We start from the raw sequence: 16,853 nt of genomic DNA, 5'->3' as shown, positions 1-16,853 counted from the left end.
GGAAAAAAGGAGGAAGGGGGTGGTGCTTCCGTTGTCACGTGACGCGGGAAAACCCGCGCGCGCGGGCCTCGCGCCCTCCCCGGTCACGTGACGCGGCGGCGGCACAAAATGGCGGCGGCCGCAACATGGCGCGGGCGGGGGGGAAAAAGGAGGAAACAACGAGGAGCGAAACGGCGGCGGGACCGTCGTTAATTTAATAGAAACCGGATCACGACACCCCCCGTACAGTCCCGTGCGACACCGCCGGTGCTTTCCCCACCCCCCCACCCCTCTGCGGTCCCTCCCCACCCCCGGCGCTGGTCCTGAGTCCTCGCCCCGCAGGGCGCCCGGTGCCGGTTCGGGGCCGGTTCGGTGCCGGCCGTGCCGGTTCGGAGCCGGCCGTGCCGGTTCGGTGCCGGCGCCCATAGAAAAGAGTCCAGGTCTCACAGAGACAGAACGGGGCCCGCCGCGGGGCCCTCACAGCTCGTCCCGCGGGGCCGCCTCCGCCTCCTCGGGCTCGGCCTCGGGCTCGTCCTCGTCCTCCTCTTCCTCATCGCCCTCATCGTCCCCTTCCTCTTCCTTCTGCTGCTTCTCCTCCTCCTCCTGCTTCTTCCGCTGCTCCTCGTCCTGCTGCTCCTTCATCTTCCTCTCTGCGTCCTGTGGGAGGCAGCGGGGAGGTCACCGGGGGCTCGTCCCCCCGTACCTTGGTGGCCCCCCAGGCCTCGTTGGTGGCCCCCCAGGCCTCGTTGGTGGCCCCCCAGGACTCATCCCCCCCATACCTTGGAGGCCCCCCAGGTCTCGTTGGTGGCCCCCCAGGCCTCGTTGGTGGCCCCCCAGGACTCATCCCCCCTTACCTTGGTGGCCCCCCAGGTCTCATCCCCCCGTACCTTGGTGGCCCCCCAGGTCTCGTTCCCGATCTCCTCCGCCAGTTTCTCGTCGTCCGTGATCAGGAAGTTGTCGAAGATGGTGCCTGACTTCACCTGTGGGCACGGGGCAGTCAGGGGGGGTCCTGCAGCTCCAGGGGACCCCCCAGACCCCTCCTGGGGACCCCCCTCACCTGCCAGAGGTCGAGGCCGATGACCCCGAAGCTGTCGTAGGAGTAGAGCAGCGGGTCGGGGCTGTACTCGGGGTTGTCGATCTCGGGGTGCACCCACTTGCCCTTGTAGTCGGGGTTGTCGATCTGCTGCGGCCTCCACTCGCCCTGGTGGGGGGCACAAAGGGGGCTCAGAGGGGGCCCAGCCCCTTCCCCAGCAGCCCCCCAACACTGCAGCAGCCCCCCAGGCCTCACCTTGTACTCGGGGTTCTGGATCACGGGGGGCTCCCACTCCCCGTCCATCTCCTCATCCCAGTCCTCCGGTTTCTTGGCGTCGGGGTCCGGGATGTGCTCGGGTTTGTCCCAGTCCTGCAAGGGGGGCAGGGGGCTCAGGGGGCTGCTGTGGCCCCCCAGGGGGCTGCTGTGGCCCCCCAGGGGGCTGCTGTGGCCCCCCAGGACCACCCTCACCTCCCCACCTCTTACCCAGTCCCCCCCATTCTCCCCCTAATCCTGCCAGGACCTTTTACAACACCCCCCCACATCTCCTGGAGACCCCTCAAGTTCCTCCCTAAAACCCCTCAGAGCTCCGCCAGCCCCTCAAATCCCCCCCCAAAAGCCCCTCCAAGCCCCCCTCTCCCCACCTCCGGTTTGGTGTCCTCGGGGTCATCGATCTTGGCCCGCTCGTCCCAGTCCTCGGGTTTCTTGGCCTCGGGGTCTTTGATCTTTTTGGGGGGCAGGAAATCCCAATCCTCCTCCAGGCTCCCCGACTCCACGCGGGCGTTGTCGATCTTCACCTCGTAGGTGTTGTCCGGCCGCACCACCAGCGTGTACAGGTGGGTGAATTCGTCGTCCTGGGGGGGCATGGGGGGGCTCAGCGGGGCTGCAGACCCCCACCCTGCCCCTCCCAAAAGCCCCCAGACCCACCTTGCAGCGAATGTCCTTATTGATCAGCACGTTCTTCCCTTTGTAGTTAAAAATCACGTGCACCTTCTTGGTGCCGGGGCCGCAGATGTCGGGGCCTGGCGAAACGTGGAGAAAAATTAAATTTCACCATTTTAATAAACATTTGTAGGCAATGATATGTTTATTTACAGTGCTGTGGACGCATGTGGGGACTTATCACTTTTCAATGGACATGTGAACCCTTGAGAACTCCTGATCCTTTTTTATAACCCTGACTAATTTCTGTATGCATAGAATTCTGTAATAGGTTCATACATATTTATTCTGCTGATTTCACATTACACTCACTGCTAGTTGTACTCAGTTTTTGTCAGAAAGTATAGAAAGAACTCCTGGGTCACTCTGCCCTGTCTGTTTCAATATTTGAGGAGACTTTCTTACCTCTTTCCTTTTTAGTGTGGAAATTTGCATTTTTTTTCTCTTTAGCTGGGGTAGTTGTGCTAGTGCTGCAGTTATTAAACTAAACAGTGAGCTCAAAGCAGCACATTTCACTTAAATCTAAATGGATTTCTACTTTATTACATTTTTACTGTCCCACTGGGGGTGGGGGGGACACAGGGTCAGGGAAGGGGGCTGAGACCACCCTGAGGGGGCTGGGGGGACATGGGGGCAGGGAAGGGGGCTGAGACCACCCCGAGGGGGCTGGGGGGATATGGGGTCAGGGAAAGGGGGCTGAGACCACCCCGAGGGGGCTGGGGGGATACGGGGTCAGGGAAAGGGGGCTGAGACCACCCCGAGGGGGCTGGGGGACACCCACCAAACATGATGTTATACTCAGAGTCGCCGTGCATGTCCTCCTGGCTCAGGCTGGCCGGGAAGAGCTTGACGTAGCCGCCGCCACAGTCGATGTTCTGCTCGTGCTTGACGGTGAACTGCACCACCAGCGTCTTGTCGCGGTTGCTGAAGGGCTCGAAGCGCGACGACAGCGCGTAGAACCGGGCGTCCTGGCTCGTTTGGATCCCTGCGGGGCGTGGGGCGTGGTTGGGGAAGGGGGGAAAACCCCAGCCTCGAGGTCTTTCCCCTCCGCCTGCCGCGCTCCCGCCTCACCTTTGTCCTTCTCGGCGTCGCCGTAGAACTTTCCGGCGGTGAGGACGAAGCGGCCGTAGTCGGGTTTGTGCTTGGATTCCACCCACCGGCGGGTCCAGGCGTCTGTGAGGGGGCAGGCTCAGCACCCCCAAACCCCTCCTGCTCCCCCAGGAGCTCAGGGCTTGGGGCAGGTCTCATTGCTGGATGGTTTGAAGCTTGCAGGGGAAAGCTGAATCGTCCCCCCACCCCCCAGGAACCCTCTCCATGTGGGTGCTGCGTTCCTCACGATCCTTCTTCCTGCTCTTTTCTCTCTTGTCCACCTGCTCTGCTGAGGCTGAGCCCCCCAGCCTGTCCCTCCAGGGACCCTTGCTGGCTCAGGGATTCCTCAGCAGCTTCGTCCTCCCTGCCCCGACTCCCACTCGCTGCCCACACCTGAGGAGTGGCTCCTGCGTGCCCTGTCACCTCAGGGAGCAGCATGTCCCACATTCTCTGCCCTCACCCCTCCTTGTTTCCCTCAGAGATCACAGCAGAGTGTCCCCATTCTCTCCTCACAAAACACAGACAAGTCCCCCCATTATTTCTTTAAAGAACACAGCAGGATCACTCCATTTTCCCCTTACAGAACACGGGAAGGGGGTGGGGTGGCGGTCACTGAATTCTCTCCCCTCAGAAAACACAACTCCCCTCCTTTCTCGCCTTACAAGTCACAGGGGGTCTTCCCACTCCCTTCCCTCACAGATCACAGGAGGATCCCCTATTTCTCCCCTCAGAAAAGACGGGAAGGTCTCTCCATTCTCTCCCCTCACAAAACACAAGAGGGCCCTCCCATCCTCCTGCCTCCCCCTCAGACTCCCCTCAGACTCCTCAGGCACCGCCCCCCCCAACCCCTTCACCTCAGGAGCCCCCCCCCCCTCAGGCCCCGCCCTCAGCGACCCCCTCCCGGCCCCTCCCTCACCTCCATCCCCGAACTCCTCGCGGAAGAACTGGGTGGGGCCGGCGGCCGCCAGGAGGGCTCCGAACAGGACGGGGGCGAGGACGCTGAGGGGGCTCATGGCTGGCGGGGGAGGGGGTTAAGGAACACTCGCTCCGTCCGTCCCGGCCCGGCGCCGCCCGGCACTGCGGAGGGGGGAGGAGGTGCCGCCGCCTTTTATACTTCCGCCGCCCCTCGCCCTGCCTCCGCCGCCCTGCCATTGGCCCGAGCCCGCGCGCGGCCCTCTCCCATTGGCCGCCCGCCCGCCCGCCGCCGGCGACGGCGCCCCCGAACGTTGGCGTCCCAGATGGCCGCTTCCCATTGGCTGAGCGCGGCTGCCAATGAGGAGCGACCACGCGTTCGGAGGGAGACGCCCCCCCCCCCGCCCGCCTCGCTCCGGGGGTCACGTGGGGCGCGCGCTCTTAAAGGGACAGGCCCGGGAGCGGAGGTGGGGGGAGGGAATTTAAGGGGAAATCGGGAATATGGGGAGGGAACAAGGCACACGCGGGGCAGGGCGGCCTCCTGCTCGCCTTTCCCTTCATACAGCGCCGCGACGCGGGGGTGATGTCATGGATTAAGTGAGGTCGCGGCAGGTGTGATCACAAGGAAGGTGGACCCCGGCCGGGGGCTGCTCTAAGGAGTCCCTGGGCCGTATCAACCCGCTGGGCTCCGCGGTGGACAGCGTGACATCATTGTGCAACTTCCTGACGTCACTACGCCCCCCGCAGTCACCTGCGCGACCCCCACACACGCAAAACACGCCACACCCAACATGGCGCCCACCACGCTCCGCACGGGGCTCTGCGCCACTCCCAAGATGGCGCCCGCAGCGCGCCGCTTTGCCGGTGCCGTACGGCACTTCCGGTCCGCCGGGCTGACTTCCGGCCATGGCGCCCAGCGTGGCGGAGCGGCTCCTGCAGCGGCTGGGCCAGCCCGGCGCTCCCGCGGGGCTCTGCAGCCTCGAGGCCGCCGCCCAGCTCGGCGTCGACCACCAGACGCTCGTGGGCGCCGTCAAGAGCCTGCAGGCGCTGGGCGAGGTGCGGCCGCCGCGGCGCGGGGGGAGCCCCGGGCGCCGCCGGGCGGTGCTGACCCCCCCCCCGGTACCGGTGCAGGTGATCGAGGCGGAGGCGCGGACGGCCACGCGATGGGAGCTGAGCGCCGAGGGCGAGGAGGTGCTGCGGGACGGCAGCCCCGAGGTGCGGCTGTTCCGGAGCATCCCCGAGGAGGGGCTGCCGCAGGGAGAGGCCGTGGTGGGTACCGGCGGCACCGGGGGGGAGCGGCACCGGCACCGGCGGGCGCCGCGCTGCTCACGGCCGCTGTGCCCTCGCAGAAGCTGCCCGGGGGTTCCTTGGGCTTCAGCAAGGCCATGGCCAACAAGTGGGTGCGGCTGGATAAGGGAGCGGCCGGTGGCCCACGCGTGCTCCGCGCCGTGAGTGGCCCGGGGGAACGGGCGGGGGTCCCCGGGGAGGGGGCACGGGGGTCCCCGGGAGGCGGGAGTGTCCCGGGGAGGGGGCACGGGGGTCCCCGGGAGGCGGGAGTGGCCCAAGGTGGGGTGAGTGGGGGTCACTGGGAGCAGGGAGTGTCCTGAGGAGGGGTCTGGGGGGGTCTCTGGTTCCAGGGGGGGTCCTGAGGAGGGATCTGGGGGTCTCTGGTTCCCGAGGGTGTCCTGAGGAGGGGTCTGGGGGTCTCTGGTTCCAGGGGGTGTCCTGAGGAGGGGTCTGGGGGTCTCTGGAAGCCGGGAGCAGGCTGGGGGTGAATGGGTGGGGGGACAAACGGGGGTCCCTGGGTGTTGAGGGTTTGGGGAGGGGTCTGCCGGCCCCCAGGAGCCTCCCGGGGGTCCCCGTGGGGCCGTGCCCAGCCCCGGTGCCCCCCGTGCCCCCCCAGGTGCCCTCGGTGCAGGACACGGTGCAGGAGCACCTGGGGCAGGTGAGGGCCGGGGGGTCCCTGCCCGAGCGGGAGCGCGCCGAGCTCAAGAGGAGGAAGCTGCTCCTGGAAGTGTGAGTGGGGCAGAGCGAATTAATTGCTCCTAAATTCCACAGTTCTACTCATTAATGAGATTAGGGGTTGCTGGTTTATCAGTTTTTATTTCTATCCACGCTCTTCGGGCCTTTTGTCGGGCTGGCAATGTCCAATCTCGCAGGTTTTTGTTGTTCTCAGTTCTGCTGCTTCTCCTCTCCTTGAGGAGCCGGAGATTTAAGGCCTCACCTCCCCCATTTTGGGTTTTTTTAACTGAAATTTGTCACGGTTAACCCCAAAAAAACCAAAACCTCAACGATCCAACAACCCAATTAAAGACTGTGAAACCCGCGCGGGCGAAGCATTCAATAAAAACGCCGTGAAGCCGACCGTTAATGAAATTAGCGCTAATTAACGAGGAGCTGGGGGGTCACCAACGCCCTCGCTGCCCCCCCAGGACCCTCAAATCCTACTGGATCCGCAAGGGCAGCGCCTTCAGCACGGCGGTGGCGCGGCCGGAGACGGAGCTGACCCCGGAGATGATCGCCACGTAGGCGTCCCCCCGTCCCTCCCTGACCCCCCAGAACCCTCCCTGACCCCCCCAGGACCCTCCCTGACCCCCCAGGACCCTCCCTGACCCCCCAGGACCCTCCCCAGACCCCCCAGGACCCTCCCTAACCCTCCCAGGACCCTCCCCGGACCCCCCAGGACCCTCCCCTGGACCCCCCAGGACCCTCCCCAGCCCCCCAGGACCCTCCCTGACCCCCCAGGACCCTCCCTGGACCCCCCCAGGACCCTCCCTTACCCCCCAGGACCCTCCCTGGACCCCCAGGACCCTCCCTGACCCCCCAGGACCCTCTCTGGACCCCCCAGGACCCTTCCTCACCCCCCAGGAACCTCCCCTGACCCCCCCAGGACCCTCCCTGGCCCCCCAGGACCCTCCCTGGACCCCCCAGGACCCTCCCCGGACCCCCAGGACCCTCCCCAGGACCCTCCCTGACCCCCCAGGACCCTCCCTGAACCCCCCAGGACCCTCCCCGGACCCCCCAGGACCCTCCCTGACCCCCACAGGACCCTCCCCAGACCCCCCAGGACCCTCCCCAGACCCCCCAGGACCCTCCCCAGACCCCCCAGGACCCTCCCCGGTCCCCCAGGACCCTCCCTGAGCCCCCCAGGACCCTCCCTGACCCCCCAGGACCCTCCCCAGGACCCTCCCTGACCCCCCAGGACCCCCCAGGACCCTCCCTGACCCCCCAGGACCCTCCCGGACCCCCCAGGACCCTCCCCAGCCCCTCCCAGGACCCTCCCTGACCCCCCAGGACCCTCCCCAGCCCCTCCCAGGACCCTCCCCGGACCCCCCAGGACCCTCCCTGACCCCCCAGGACCCTCCCTGGCCCCCCAGGACCCTTCCCTCACCCCCAGGACCCTCCCTGACCCCCCAGGACCCTCCCTGACCCCCCCAGGACCCTCCCTGACCCCCCAGGACCCTCCTCAGCCCCCCAGAACCCTCCCTGACCCCCCCAGGACCCTCCCTGACCCCCCCAGGACCCTCCCTCACCCCCAGGACCCTCCCTGGCCCCCCCAGGACCCTCCCCAGACCCCCCAGGACCCTCCCCAGCCCCCCAGGACCCTCCCCAGCCCCCCCAGGCCGGGCAGTGAGCGCTGGCCCGTCCTGCAGGGGCTCCTGGCGCCAGCTGCCCTTCAAACCCTACAACTTCTCCTCGCTGGGGCTGCCCCCCAACTGCGGCCACCTGCACCCCCTGCTCAAGGTGCGCTCGGAGCTGCGCCAGATCTTCCTGGAGATGGGGTGAGCGGGGGGCTGGGGGGCCTGGTTCACCTGTGGGGGCTTCACCTGCAGCTCCTGGGACCCCCCCTCACCTGCCAGGGGTCGAGGCCGATGACCCCGAAGCTGTTGGGAGGGGGTCGGGGCTGAACTCGGCGTTGTCGATCTGCTGCAGCCCGGGGGGGCACAAAATGGGGCTCAGAGGGGGCCCAGCCCCTTCCTTGGCAGCCCCCCAGGGCCTCACTTTGTCCTCGGGGGTTCTGGATCACGGGGGGCCCCCCCAGGTTCACGGAGATGCCCACGGAGAATTTTGTGGAGAGCTCCTTCTGGAATTTCGACGCGCTCTTCCAGCCCCAGCAGCACCCGGCGCGCGACCAGCACGACACCTTCTTCCTGCTGGGTGGGTGCTGGGGGGCAGGGGGACCTGCTGACCCCCCCTGGGACCCCTCTGAGCCCCCCGGCCCTGCCCCACACCCCTCTGATCCCCCAGACCCCTCTGAACCCCCCCTCAGCCCCCCGGCCCTGCCCCACACCCCTCTGATCCCCCCCTCAGCCCCCCGGCCCTGCCCCACACCCTTCTGATCCCCCACACCCCTCTGAGCCCCCCAGCCCTGCCCCACACCCCTCTGATCCCCCACACCCCTCTGAACCCCCCCTCAGCCCCCCGGCCCTGCCCCACACCCCTCTGATCCCCCAGACCCCTCTGAGCCCCCCGGCCCTGCCCCACACCCCTCTGATCCCCCACACCCCTCTGACAAGCCCCCCTGCCCCCTGAGCCCCCACAAACACCCCTCAAAGCCCTCCAGCCCCCCCCCCCTCACCGTTTTGCCCCCCCAGATCCCGCTGAAGCCCCCCAGTTGCCCCCTGGCTACTACTCCAAGGTGAAGAAGGTGCACTCGCAGGGAGGCTACGGCTCACAGGGGTGAGACCCCGACCCTGGGGGGCGATTCAGGGGGTCCCGTGTGTGTCCCCCACCCCCCTGAACCCCCTTTGTGGCCCCCCCAGGTACAGGTACGAGTGGAAGGTGGAGGAGGCGCGGAAGAACCTGCTGAGGACCCACACCACGTCAGCCAGCGCCCGCGCCCTGTTCCAGCTGGCACGGCAGGTCTGGGGGCTTGGGGGGGTCTGGGGGCTTTGGGAGCCTGGGCAGGGTCTGGGGGGGTTCCCATGAGAGGGAACAGAGGGGTTTTTTGGGGGGGGATTAGTGGTTCGGGGGGCTCAGAGCGGTTTAGGAGGCTCAGCGTTGTTCGGGGCTCAGGAAGCTCGGAGCAATTTGAGGAGGATCAGAGCAGTTTGGGGCAATCTGGGGGTCCCAGCTGCCCCCCATCATCCCCGTGTATCCCCCCCGCACCCCAGGAGAAGTTCACCCCCGTGAAATATTTCTCCATCGACCGCGTGTTCCGCAACGAGAGCCTGGACGCGACGCACTTGGCCGAGTTCCACCAGGTCGAGGGGCTCGTGGCCGACCGGGGGCTCACCCTGGGCCACCTCATGGGCATCCTCCGGCAGTTCTTCACCAAGCTGGGTACACGGGGGGCACCGGGGGGACCCCTCTGACCCCCCGTGTGCCCCCCTGACCCCCCGTGTGCCCCCCAGGGATCTCCCAGCTGCGTTTCAAACCCGCCTACAACCCCTACACGGAGCCCAGCATGGAGGTGTTCAGCTACCACGAGGGTGAGGAGGGGTCTCCACTTGGAGCAGGGGGGTCTGGGATGACCTTGAGCTCCCCTGAGGCGGGGGGAGCACTGTGGGGTTCTGATATGGGGAGGGGGTCTGTGGGTGCCCCAGCTGATCCTCGTCTGCCCCACCACCAGGGCTGAAGAAGTGGGTGGAGGTGGGAAACTCGGGGGTCTTCCGCCCCGAGCTGCTGCTGCCCATGGGGCTCCCCGAGAACGTCTCCGTCATCGCCTGGGGGCTGTCGCTGGAGCGGTGAGTGGGGGGCTCACCTGGGGGGGACCCCAATGTGGGCCCATCCCACCCACTGACCCCCCCAAATCCCACCTCCCCCCCAGACCCACCATGATCAAATACGGCATCAACAACATCCGGGAGCTGGTGGGGCACCGCGTCAACCTGCAGATGGTCTACGACAGCCCCATGTGCCGCCTGGACGTCTGACCCGGGGGTCCCCTCCTTGTGGGGAGGGGTCCCGTCCCCGGGGGTCCCCACCCCCAATAAAGGCCGGTGTGTGCTGGGGAAGGGAACCGTGTGGGGAGAGTTTATTGGCACTTCATGGCCTCGCACGGTGCTGCGGGAGCCGAGACCCACCTGGGACCCCCGAAACCTGCCCGGGACCCCCGAGACCGGCCCGGGACCCCCGAGACCGGCCCAGGACCCCCGAGATCTGTCCGGGAGCCCCGAGACCCCCCCGGGACCCCCGAGATCCGCCCGGGACCCCCGAGATCCACCCGGGACCCCCGAGATCTGCCTGGGACCCCCGAGACCGGCCCGGGACCGGCCCGGGAGCCCCGAGACCGGCCCGGGACCGGCCCGGGAGCCCCGAGACCGGCCCGGGAGCCCCGAGACCCGCCCGGGAGCCCCGAGACCGGCCCGGGACCCCCGAGATCCGCCCGGGACCCCCGAGATCCGCCCGGGACCCCCGAGACCGGCCCGGGACCCCCGAGATCTGCGCGGGACCCCCGAGATCCGCCCGGGATCTGCCCGGGACCCCCGAGACCGGCCCGGGACCACCGGGACCGTCCGGCCCTTCCCGCCTCTGCCTTTTACTGCCCGGCGATTGGCCCTCGCAGGTGCCAATCATCCCCTGGGGGCGCTTAACGCCCCAATCAGCAGCGCCGAGATGTGAATGGCGGGCGCCTATTGGGCAGCGGTGGTGCCCGCCCCGCAGGGCTGCGTGAGGCCGGTGCGGTGAGGGGCGGCCGAGGGGCCGAGAACCGGCCCGGGACCGGCCGAGCCGGGGTAGTGACCGCAGAACGGCCCCGCACCGGCCCCGGGACCCAGCCCAGCCCGGGGCAGGGGCTGTCCCAGCCCGGGGGTCCTTCCCCTGCAGCCCCCCGGGGCCGCGATGTCGCGGGAGGAGCCTGAGGGTCCCGAGGCGGAGGCGGCGGCGGGCGGGAGCCTCTTCCCGGCCGAGCTGGGGGGGGACGGGAGCTCGGCCCGCGGCGAGGAGCAGGACAGGTACCGACCTCACCCCGCGCCGCGATTTCAAACGGGGAGAAAAGTGGAGAAAAAAAGAGCAAGGACACCCCGGGCAGTGCGGGGAGAGGGTGCCACACGTGTCCCCACGAGTCCCGACGTTAATTAGAGGGTAATTCTCAATTAACGGGACTGGCAGGGCTGTCACAGGGCAGAGCCTGTCCCTGTCCTGGTGGTGTGTGACCCTGAGAGGGTGCACAGCCCTGATGGGGGGTCCCTATCCCTGTGGGATCCACGGCCCCAGTGTCCCTCACTCTGTCCCCACGGGGTCTGTGCCCCTCACAGGGGTGTCCCTGTCCCTGTGTGATCCACATCCCCAGTGTCCCTCACCCTGTCACCATGGGGTCCGTGTCCCTCACAGGGGGATCCCTGTGTGATCCATGGATCCAATGTCCCTCACTCTGTCCCCACGGGGTCTGTGCCACTCACAGGGGTGTCCCTGTCCCTGTGTGATCCACATCCCCAATGTCCCTCACCCTGTCCTCATGGGGTCCCTGTCCCTGTGTGAACCACGGCCCCAATAGAGGGTCCCTGTCCCCATGGTGTCCCTGTCCCTGTGTGATCCACGGCCCTGATGGGGGGTCCCTGTCCCTGTGGGGTCCGTGTCCCTGTGTGATCCACCCTGTCCCCACGGGGTCTGTGCCCCTCACAGGGGTGTCCCTATCCCTGTGGGATCCATGGCTCTGATGTCCCCACGGGGTCTGTGCCCCTCACAGGGGTGTCCCTGTCCCTGTGTGACCCACGGCCCCGATGGGGGGTCCCTGTCCCCGTGGGGTCCATGGGCTGCCCCCCGCCCGTCCCTGAGGGTCCCGTGTTCGTGCCGAGGCCGTGCCCGGAGCCAGCGCTGGGTCCCCGCTCCTCGCTGTACTTCGCCTCGCTGGACGCCGCCGTGGAGGGGCTGCAGCAGCGGGTGCAGGACATCCTCCGACGCCTCAACGGCGGCCGCGAAGAAGCGCACACGGAGCTGAGCGGCGTCAGGGACAGCCTGCTGCTGAAGGTAGGCACGGAGGGTTCCCCTCCCGTCCTCCGGGGGCACGGGGAGCCGCGTTATTCCGCCCGGTTTGGCGGGACGAGGGAGGGCAGGGCCCGGGCGTGGAGGCAGCTGCGGAGCCCGACCGGGGGAGCCCCCCGAGCCCCCCGCGGGGGCGGCCGCAGCTGCCTCCGGCCCCGCTTCCAGCGGCCCCCGATGTCCCCCGTTGTCCCCACGCCGCCCCAGCGCCGGACCTCGCTCCCGCCGGGGGGGACCGGCCGGGGGTGTCCCCAGGTCCCCGCGCAGATGGCGGCGCGGCCCGGCAGCTGCGGCCCGCGCTGACCCGGCGCTCGGTGGCCACCGCGACCGGCGCTGCGGCTACCGGGGCGCAGCTGGCGGCGGCCGGGCCAGGCCGGGAGCGGTGCCAGCGCGGGCGGGCGCAGCTGCCCCCCCGGCCCCGGGGACGGCGGCCGTGCCAGCACCGGGACGAGCCGCGGCTACGCTCGGGCAGGTCTCGGAGCTGACGGAGCAGCTGGAGGAGCGGCTCTTCCACGGCTACGGCTTCCACAACGGGCTGATCCAGGAGAGGCTGCAGGCGCTCGGCGAGGTGTTGGAGCGCGTGGAGGGGGTGCAGGCGGAGCTGCGCCGCATCTGCTGCAGCGTGGAGGCGGTTTATCAGGACCTCTGCCTGCAGCCCGAGGACTGAGGGCACCCCCGGACAGGAGCGGGACCCCCCAAACCCACGGGACCGTGGGGCTGTGCCGGGCCACAGGGGGATTTTTGCCCCAAAGGGCTTTTCTCTTGCTGTTGCTGTCGGTGGTTGGAACAAATAAAGGGCTGAAGCTGACCCAAAAGCTGGTGTGGGGGTCTGTGATGAGCTGGGACCCCCCAGCCCGAGAGCAGAGCTGGATCCTGGCAGGTTAATTAATGCTGACAAGCAGGGCTGGCATGGAGGGGCTGTCCCACCGTTTATTGGCCACAGGACTGGCACAGGCACCGAGATGGCACCGGACACGGGGCCCAGCACCAGTGGGGTCCCCTGAGTGACACCGAGTCCTGTCGGTGACGCTGAGTCCCGTTGGTGACAGGAGGTCTGGTCGGTGGCACTGGGTCCCATCAATGACACAAGATGTGCTTGGTGACACCGGGTCCCGCCAGTGACACGAGATTTGTTTGGGGTGACATTGAGACCCATTGGTGACACGAGGCCTGGCTGGTGACACAAGGTCCCGTCAGTGACACCGGGTCCTGTCAGCGGCACTGGATCCCTTCCGGGGGTACCTGGGTCCGCTTGGTGACACCGGCTCCGGTCAGCGCCACCATCTCCTCACATCCCTTCCCACGAGGAGCAGCCCCGGTCCCCGTCGGTGCCACCGGTGCCACCATGTCCCCGCTACGTCCCCTTTGCCGGGGCAAAGGCCTGGATGCCGGTGATGGCGCGGCCCAGGATCAGCGCGTGGATGTCGTGGGTGCCTGCGGGGATCACCACCCCTCAGTAGGAACCCCCAAACCCCTCGGGGACCCCCCGTGCCCCTCCCCGCCGTACCCTCGTAGGTGTTGACGGCCTCGAGGTTCATGAGGTGCCGGATCACGTGGAACTCGTCGCAGATCCCGTTGCCCCCCAGCATGTCCCGCGCGTCCCTCGCGATGCCCAGCGCCTTCCCGCACGAGTTCCGCTTCAGCATCGACACCATCTCGGGGGCGGCCCTGTGGGGACACGGACGGGGACACACTGACCCCCTCCAGGGCCCCCCGGGCCCCTTGGGGACAGTGCCACCCACCTGCCCTCGTCCTTGAGGCGGCCGAGGCGCAGGCAGGCGTGGAGCCCCAGCGTGATCTCCGTCACCATGTCCGCCAGCTTCTTCTGCACCAGCTGGTTCCGGGCCAGCGGGCCCCCAAACTGCTTCCTGCGGGCCGGGGGAGGGGGGCACTGAGGTCTGGGCCAGTGGGACCCCCCCCAAAACGCCCCCAGCCCCCCGTTACCTGTCCAGCACGTATTGCCGCACCGTCTCCAGACAGGCCTCGGCAGCGCCCAGCGCGCCCCAGGCGATGCCGTACCGCGCCTGGGTCAGGCAGCCGAAGGGGCCCTGGGGACAGGGGGTGTCATCGGGACCCCCCTCCGTGCCCCGGGACCCCTCCCCGGGGTGCCCCGGCTGCCCCCTTACCGCCAGCCCCTCGGCGTTGGGCAGCACGTTCTCCTCGGGCACCTCCACCTCATCCAGGAGGATCATGCCGGTGGTCGAGGCGCGCAGGGAGAACTTGCCCTCGATTTTGGGGGTGCTGAGCCCGGGGGTCCCGCGCTCCACCAGGAAGCCCCGGACCCGCCCGTCCTCCTCGCACCGGGCCCACACCAAGCACAGGTCGGCTATGGGCGAGTTGGTGATCCTGGGCGGTTGGGGGAAGGTCAAGGGGAGCTCTGGGGGTCCCCCGTGTCCCCCTCACCCCGATTCCGAGCCTCACCATGTCTTGGACCCGCGCAGGGTGTAGGTGCCGGCGCCGGGGTTGTGCCGTGCCCGCGTCTCCATCCGCCCCGGGTCGCTCCCGTGGTTGGGCTCCGTCAGCCCGAAGCACCCCACGATCTCCCCCCGAGCTGGGGAGGGGGCGTCAGGGACACCCCGGGGGACACCCCAAGTGCCCCAGCACCGCCCTGCACACCCCACTCCTCCTCCAAACCCCCTGGCACGCCCCCCAAACGCCCCTCTGCCCCCTGTACCCCCAGGCTGCCCCTCCCGCGGCGGGGGGCTCACCGAGGCGGGGCAGGAAGCGCTGGCGCTGGGCGGGGGTCCCGTAGGCCCAGAGGGGGAACATGACGAGGGAGGACTGCACGCTGAGCACCGAGCGGTAGCTGCTGTCCACCCGCTCCAGCTCCCGTGCCACCAGCCCGTAGCCCACCGACGTGGTGCCCGCGCAGCCGTACCCTGCGGTGACCCCAGCCCGGTCACTCAGGGGGTCCCGGGGGTCTCCTCGGGGACCCCGGTGTCACCCCCGACACACAGCCCCACCCTGGGGACAGCGCCATCCCTCAGAGCCCCCGGTGTCACCCCAAACCTGCCCCCGTGAGCCCCCCAGAGAGCCCCCAAACCCCATTCCTGCCCCCCGTGAGCCCCCCACAGAGCCCCCAAACCCCATTCCTGACCCCAATACCCCCCCAGAGCTGTCCCCCTCCCCACACAACCCATCCCATCTGCCCCTGAGCCCCCCAAAAACCCCCTCGGGAGCCCCACGGGCCGTCCCTGCCCACCCACGTCCCCCCTGGTGTCCCCATGGCCCCCCAACCTTGAATGGTGGGGCCCAGCAGCCCCAGTTCTCCCAGTTCCGTCACGATCTCTCGGTCAAAGACTGGGGGGGCAAGGTGGGGGTCAGGAGAGGTCGAGCTAAGGGGGGGCAGCGGGGAGACCCCCTGGGGAAATTTGGGGGTCCCCTACACCCCTGCCCCCACCCTGGGCCTGCGGGAGGGGAGATGGGGAAAGGATTTAGGGGCTGTTGGAGGGAGCTTAGAGGAGTCAGGGAGTTTTGGGGGGGCCGGGAGATTTTTGGGGATACCAAAACTCCGTTTTTTGCAGAGGAAGGATCCTGAGGGAGGTCAGGGGGACACTGGGGACATCGGGGGCGAGCTGCGGGACCCTCGTGTGGGAACCGGCCCCGGCTGCTTCTGGCGGCGCTCGGGGGGTTCGGGTTCCGCTGTACCGGGGGCGGGGGGGGTCAGGCTGTCTCGGGGTGTTGCGGGTCAGGTTTTGGGGTACCCTCGTGGCGGTTGGCGTGCAGCACGCGGGGCAGCAGCCGCTCCTGACAGTATTTGCGCGTCGTGTCCCGCAGCAGCCGCTCCTCGGAGCTCAGCAGCGACTCCAGCCCCAGCGCGTCCTGCCAGTCGAACGGGGCGGCGACTGGGGGGCGGCACCGGGAGGGGGGGGGACACCGGGAGAGGGGGGGAACACCGGGAGAGGGGGGGAGCACCGGGAGAGGGGGGTCAGCACCGGGAGAGACAGGGGAAACACCGGGAGGGGCGGGGTCAGCACCGGGAGAGAGGGGGATCAACACCGGGAGAGAGGGGGAAACACCGGGAGAGGGGGAGGAAAACAACGGGAGAGGGGGGTAAACACCGGGAGAAGGAGGAGAAGCACCGGGAGAGAGGGGCCAGCACCGGGAGAGACAGGGGAAACAACGGGAGGGGGGGGGCAGCACCGGGAGAGAGGGGGAAACACCGGGAGAGAGGGGGAAGCACCGGGAGAGGGGGGGAGAAATACCGGGAGAGAGGGGGAAGCACCGGGAGGGGGGCGGGGTCAGCACCGGGAGAGACAGGGGAAACAACGGGAGAGGGGGGGAGAAATACCGGGAGAGAGGGGATCAACACCGGGAGAGACGGGGGAAACAACGGGAGAGAGGGGGAAGCACCGGGAGAAGGAGGAGAAGCACCGGGAGATTGGGGTCAGCACCGGGGACTCGCGGTAACCCCCCCGTTCGGGGTCAGCACCGGGGACTCGCGGTGTCCCCCCCGTTCGGGGTCAGCACCGGGGACTCGCGGTGTTCCCCCCCGTCGCTGCCAGTCCCTGGGGGCTCCCGGGGAGGCTCCGGCCCTCTCGCCCCGTGCCCCCCTGCACTCACCCTGTGCCGGGGGGGGCCCGGTGCCCCCGCACCGGACACCGCTCCGGGCCAGGCGGGCCAGGCGGGCGGCCAAACGCAGCGCCATGGGGGGCTGGGGGCACACGGGAGGGTCAGGGACCCCCGGTCCTGACCCCCAATTCCCGCCAGAGACCCCCTTTAAACCCCCAATTCCACCCCAGGGCCCCCCAGTTCACTCCAGAGACCACCGGGGACCTCCCTTGCGCCCCGATTCGCCCCAAAGACCCCCGAGCGCTCCCCGAGAGGTCCCCAACACCCCAAAATCCCCCGACACCCCCCCCCGGACCGTTCGGGCTCCGCGGCGGCGAACGGACCCGGTGGAACCGTGACGTCACGGGGGCGGAGGGGGCGTGGCGGGGGCGTGGCGGGAAAACACCGATGTTAACTCGTGAGTGTC

General features: G+C 68.6%; 4 protein-coding genes across 5 annotated transcripts; 2 read left to right on the top strand and 2 right to left on the bottom strand.

Moving 5' to 3' along the window:
* Positions 1-163: 163 nt before the first annotated feature.
* Positions 164-4,137, bottom strand: CALR (calreticulin). The gene is made up of 9 exons (XM_030260154.4): positions 3,957-4,137; positions 3,023-3,124; positions 2,733-2,936; positions 1,937-2,031; positions 1,654-1,863; positions 1,268-1,381; positions 1,037-1,180; positions 867-959; positions 164-636 (listed from the first exon to the last, which is right to left on the bottom strand). The coding sequence occupies exons 1-9, from the start codon at positions 4,051-4,053 to the stop codon at positions 457-459; spliced, it is 1,239 nt and encodes a 412-aa protein (XP_030116014.1). The 5' UTR covers positions 4,054-4,137; the 3' UTR covers positions 164-456.
* Positions 4,138-4,815: 678 nt separating this feature from the next.
* On the top strand, positions 4,816-9,909 carry FARSA (phenylalanyl-tRNA synthetase subunit alpha). The gene is made up of 13 exons (XM_032745663.3): positions 4,816-5,008; positions 5,084-5,221; positions 5,302-5,400; positions 5,856-5,968; positions 6,385-6,477; positions 7,606-7,734; positions 7,995-8,110; positions 8,548-8,632; positions 8,716-8,815; positions 9,067-9,235; positions 9,307-9,384; positions 9,525-9,639; positions 9,723-9,909. Exons 1-13 carry the CDS (start codon positions 4,859-4,861, stop codon positions 9,826-9,828), a joined length of 1,491 nt encoding a protein of 496 aa, XP_032601554.2. The 5' UTR covers positions 4,816-4,858; the 3' UTR covers positions 9,829-9,909.
* Positions 9,910-10,385: 476 nt separating this feature from the next.
* Positions 10,386-12,690, top strand: SYCE2 (synaptonemal complex central element protein 2). The gene is made up of 3 exons (XM_041711840.2): positions 10,386-10,848; positions 11,692-11,863; positions 12,348-12,690. The coding sequence occupies exons 1-3, from the start codon at positions 10,736-10,738 to the stop codon at positions 12,540-12,542; spliced, it is 480 nt and encodes a 159-aa protein (XP_041567774.2). The 5' UTR covers positions 10,386-10,735; the 3' UTR covers positions 12,543-12,690.
* An 88-nt stretch (positions 12,691-12,778) lies between these two features.
* On the bottom strand, positions 12,779-16,825 carry GCDH (glutaryl-CoA dehydrogenase). Of its 2 annotated transcripts, none has more exons than XM_041711823.2 (11): positions 16,743-16,825; positions 16,439-16,529; positions 15,580-15,720; positions 15,113-15,175; positions 14,584-14,754; positions 14,297-14,426; positions 14,002-14,221; positions 13,820-13,923; positions 13,618-13,743; positions 13,383-13,543; positions 12,779-13,309 (listed from the first exon to the last, which is right to left on the bottom strand). In XM_041711823.2, exons 2-11 carry the CDS (start codon positions 16,521-16,523, stop codon positions 13,230-13,232), a joined length of 1,281 nt encoding a protein of 426 aa, XP_041567757.2. In that variant the 5' UTR covers positions 16,524-16,529; positions 16,743-16,825; the 3' UTR covers positions 12,779-13,229. The 2 variants fall into 2 exon arrangements, with proteins under 2 accessions (XP_041567757.2, XP_041567758.2); XM_041711824.2 differs by having other exon boundaries at positions 16,771-16,806.
* Between the last annotated feature and the right edge of the window lie 28 nt (positions 16,826-16,853).

The sequence above is a fragment of the Taeniopygia guttata genome, chromosome 30 (assembly GCF_048771995.1).
Source record: "Taeniopygia guttata chromosome 30, bTaeGut7.mat, whole genome shotgun sequence".
Taxonomy (NCBI): Eukaryota; Metazoa; Chordata; class Aves; order Passeriformes; family Estrildidae; genus Taeniopygia; species Taeniopygia guttata.
Note: the sequence above shows the minus strand (reverse complement) of the source record. Positions and strands in the feature narration are given on the sequence as shown.

What these genes read in the sequence shown, in the direction of transcription:
- SYCE2 (XM_041711840.2), top strand. Translation starts at nt 10,736, where the DNA reads ATGTCGCGGGAGGAGCCTGAGGGTCCCGAGGCGGAGGCGGCGGCGGGC. An exon ending in CGCGGCGAGGAGCAGGACAG is followed by an intron (nt 10,849 to 11,691) that starts GTACCGACCTCA and finishes GTTCGTGCCGAG; the next exon opens with GCCGTGCCCGGAGCCAGCGC. An exon ending in GGGACAGCCTGCTGCTGAAG is followed by an intron (nt 11,864 to 12,347) that starts GTAGGCACGGAG and finishes ACGCTCGGGCAG; the next exon opens with GTCTCGGAGCTGACGGAGCA.
- FARSA (XM_032745663.3), top strand. Translation starts at nt 4,859, where the DNA reads ATGGCGCCCAGCGTGGCGGAGCGGCTCCTGCAGCGGCTGGGCCAGCCC. An exon ending in GCCCACGCGTGCTCCGCGCC is followed by an intron (nt 5,401 to 5,855) that starts GTGAGTGGCCCG and finishes GTGCCCCCCCAG; the next exon opens with GTGCCCTCGGTGCAGGACAC. An exon ending in TGGGGGCTGTCGCTGGAGCG is followed by an intron (nt 9,640 to 9,722) that starts GTGAGTGGGGGG and finishes CCTCCCCCCCAG; the next exon opens with ACCCACCATGATCAAATACG.
- CALR (XM_030260154.4), bottom strand. Translation starts at nt 4,053, where the DNA reads ATGAGCCCCCTCAGCGTCCTCGCCCCCGTCCTGTTCGGAGCCCTCCTG. An exon ending in ATAAGGACATTCGCTGCAAG is followed by an intron (nt 1,864 to 1,936) that starts GTGGGTCTGGGG and finishes ATGCCCCCCCAG; the next exon opens with GACGACGAATTCACCCACCT. An exon ending in TCGGCCTCGACCTCTGGCAG is followed by an intron (nt 960 to 1,036) that starts GTGAGGGGGGTC and finishes CCGTGCCCACAG; the next exon opens with GTGAAGTCAGGCACCATCTT.
- GCDH (XM_041711823.2), bottom strand. Translation starts at nt 16,523, where the DNA reads ATGGCGCTGCGTTTGGCCGCCCGCCTGGCCCGCCTGGCCCGGAGCGGT. An exon ending in GCACGCCAACCGCCACGAGG is followed by an intron (nt 15,176 to 15,579) that starts GTACCCCAAAAC and finishes TTGCCCCCCCAG; the next exon opens with TCTTTGACCGAGAGATCGTG. An exon ending in CCAACGCCGAGGGGCTGGCG is followed by an intron (nt 13,924 to 14,001) that starts GTAAGGGGGCAG and finishes CCCTGTCCCCAG; the next exon opens with GGCCCCTTCGGCTGCCTGAC.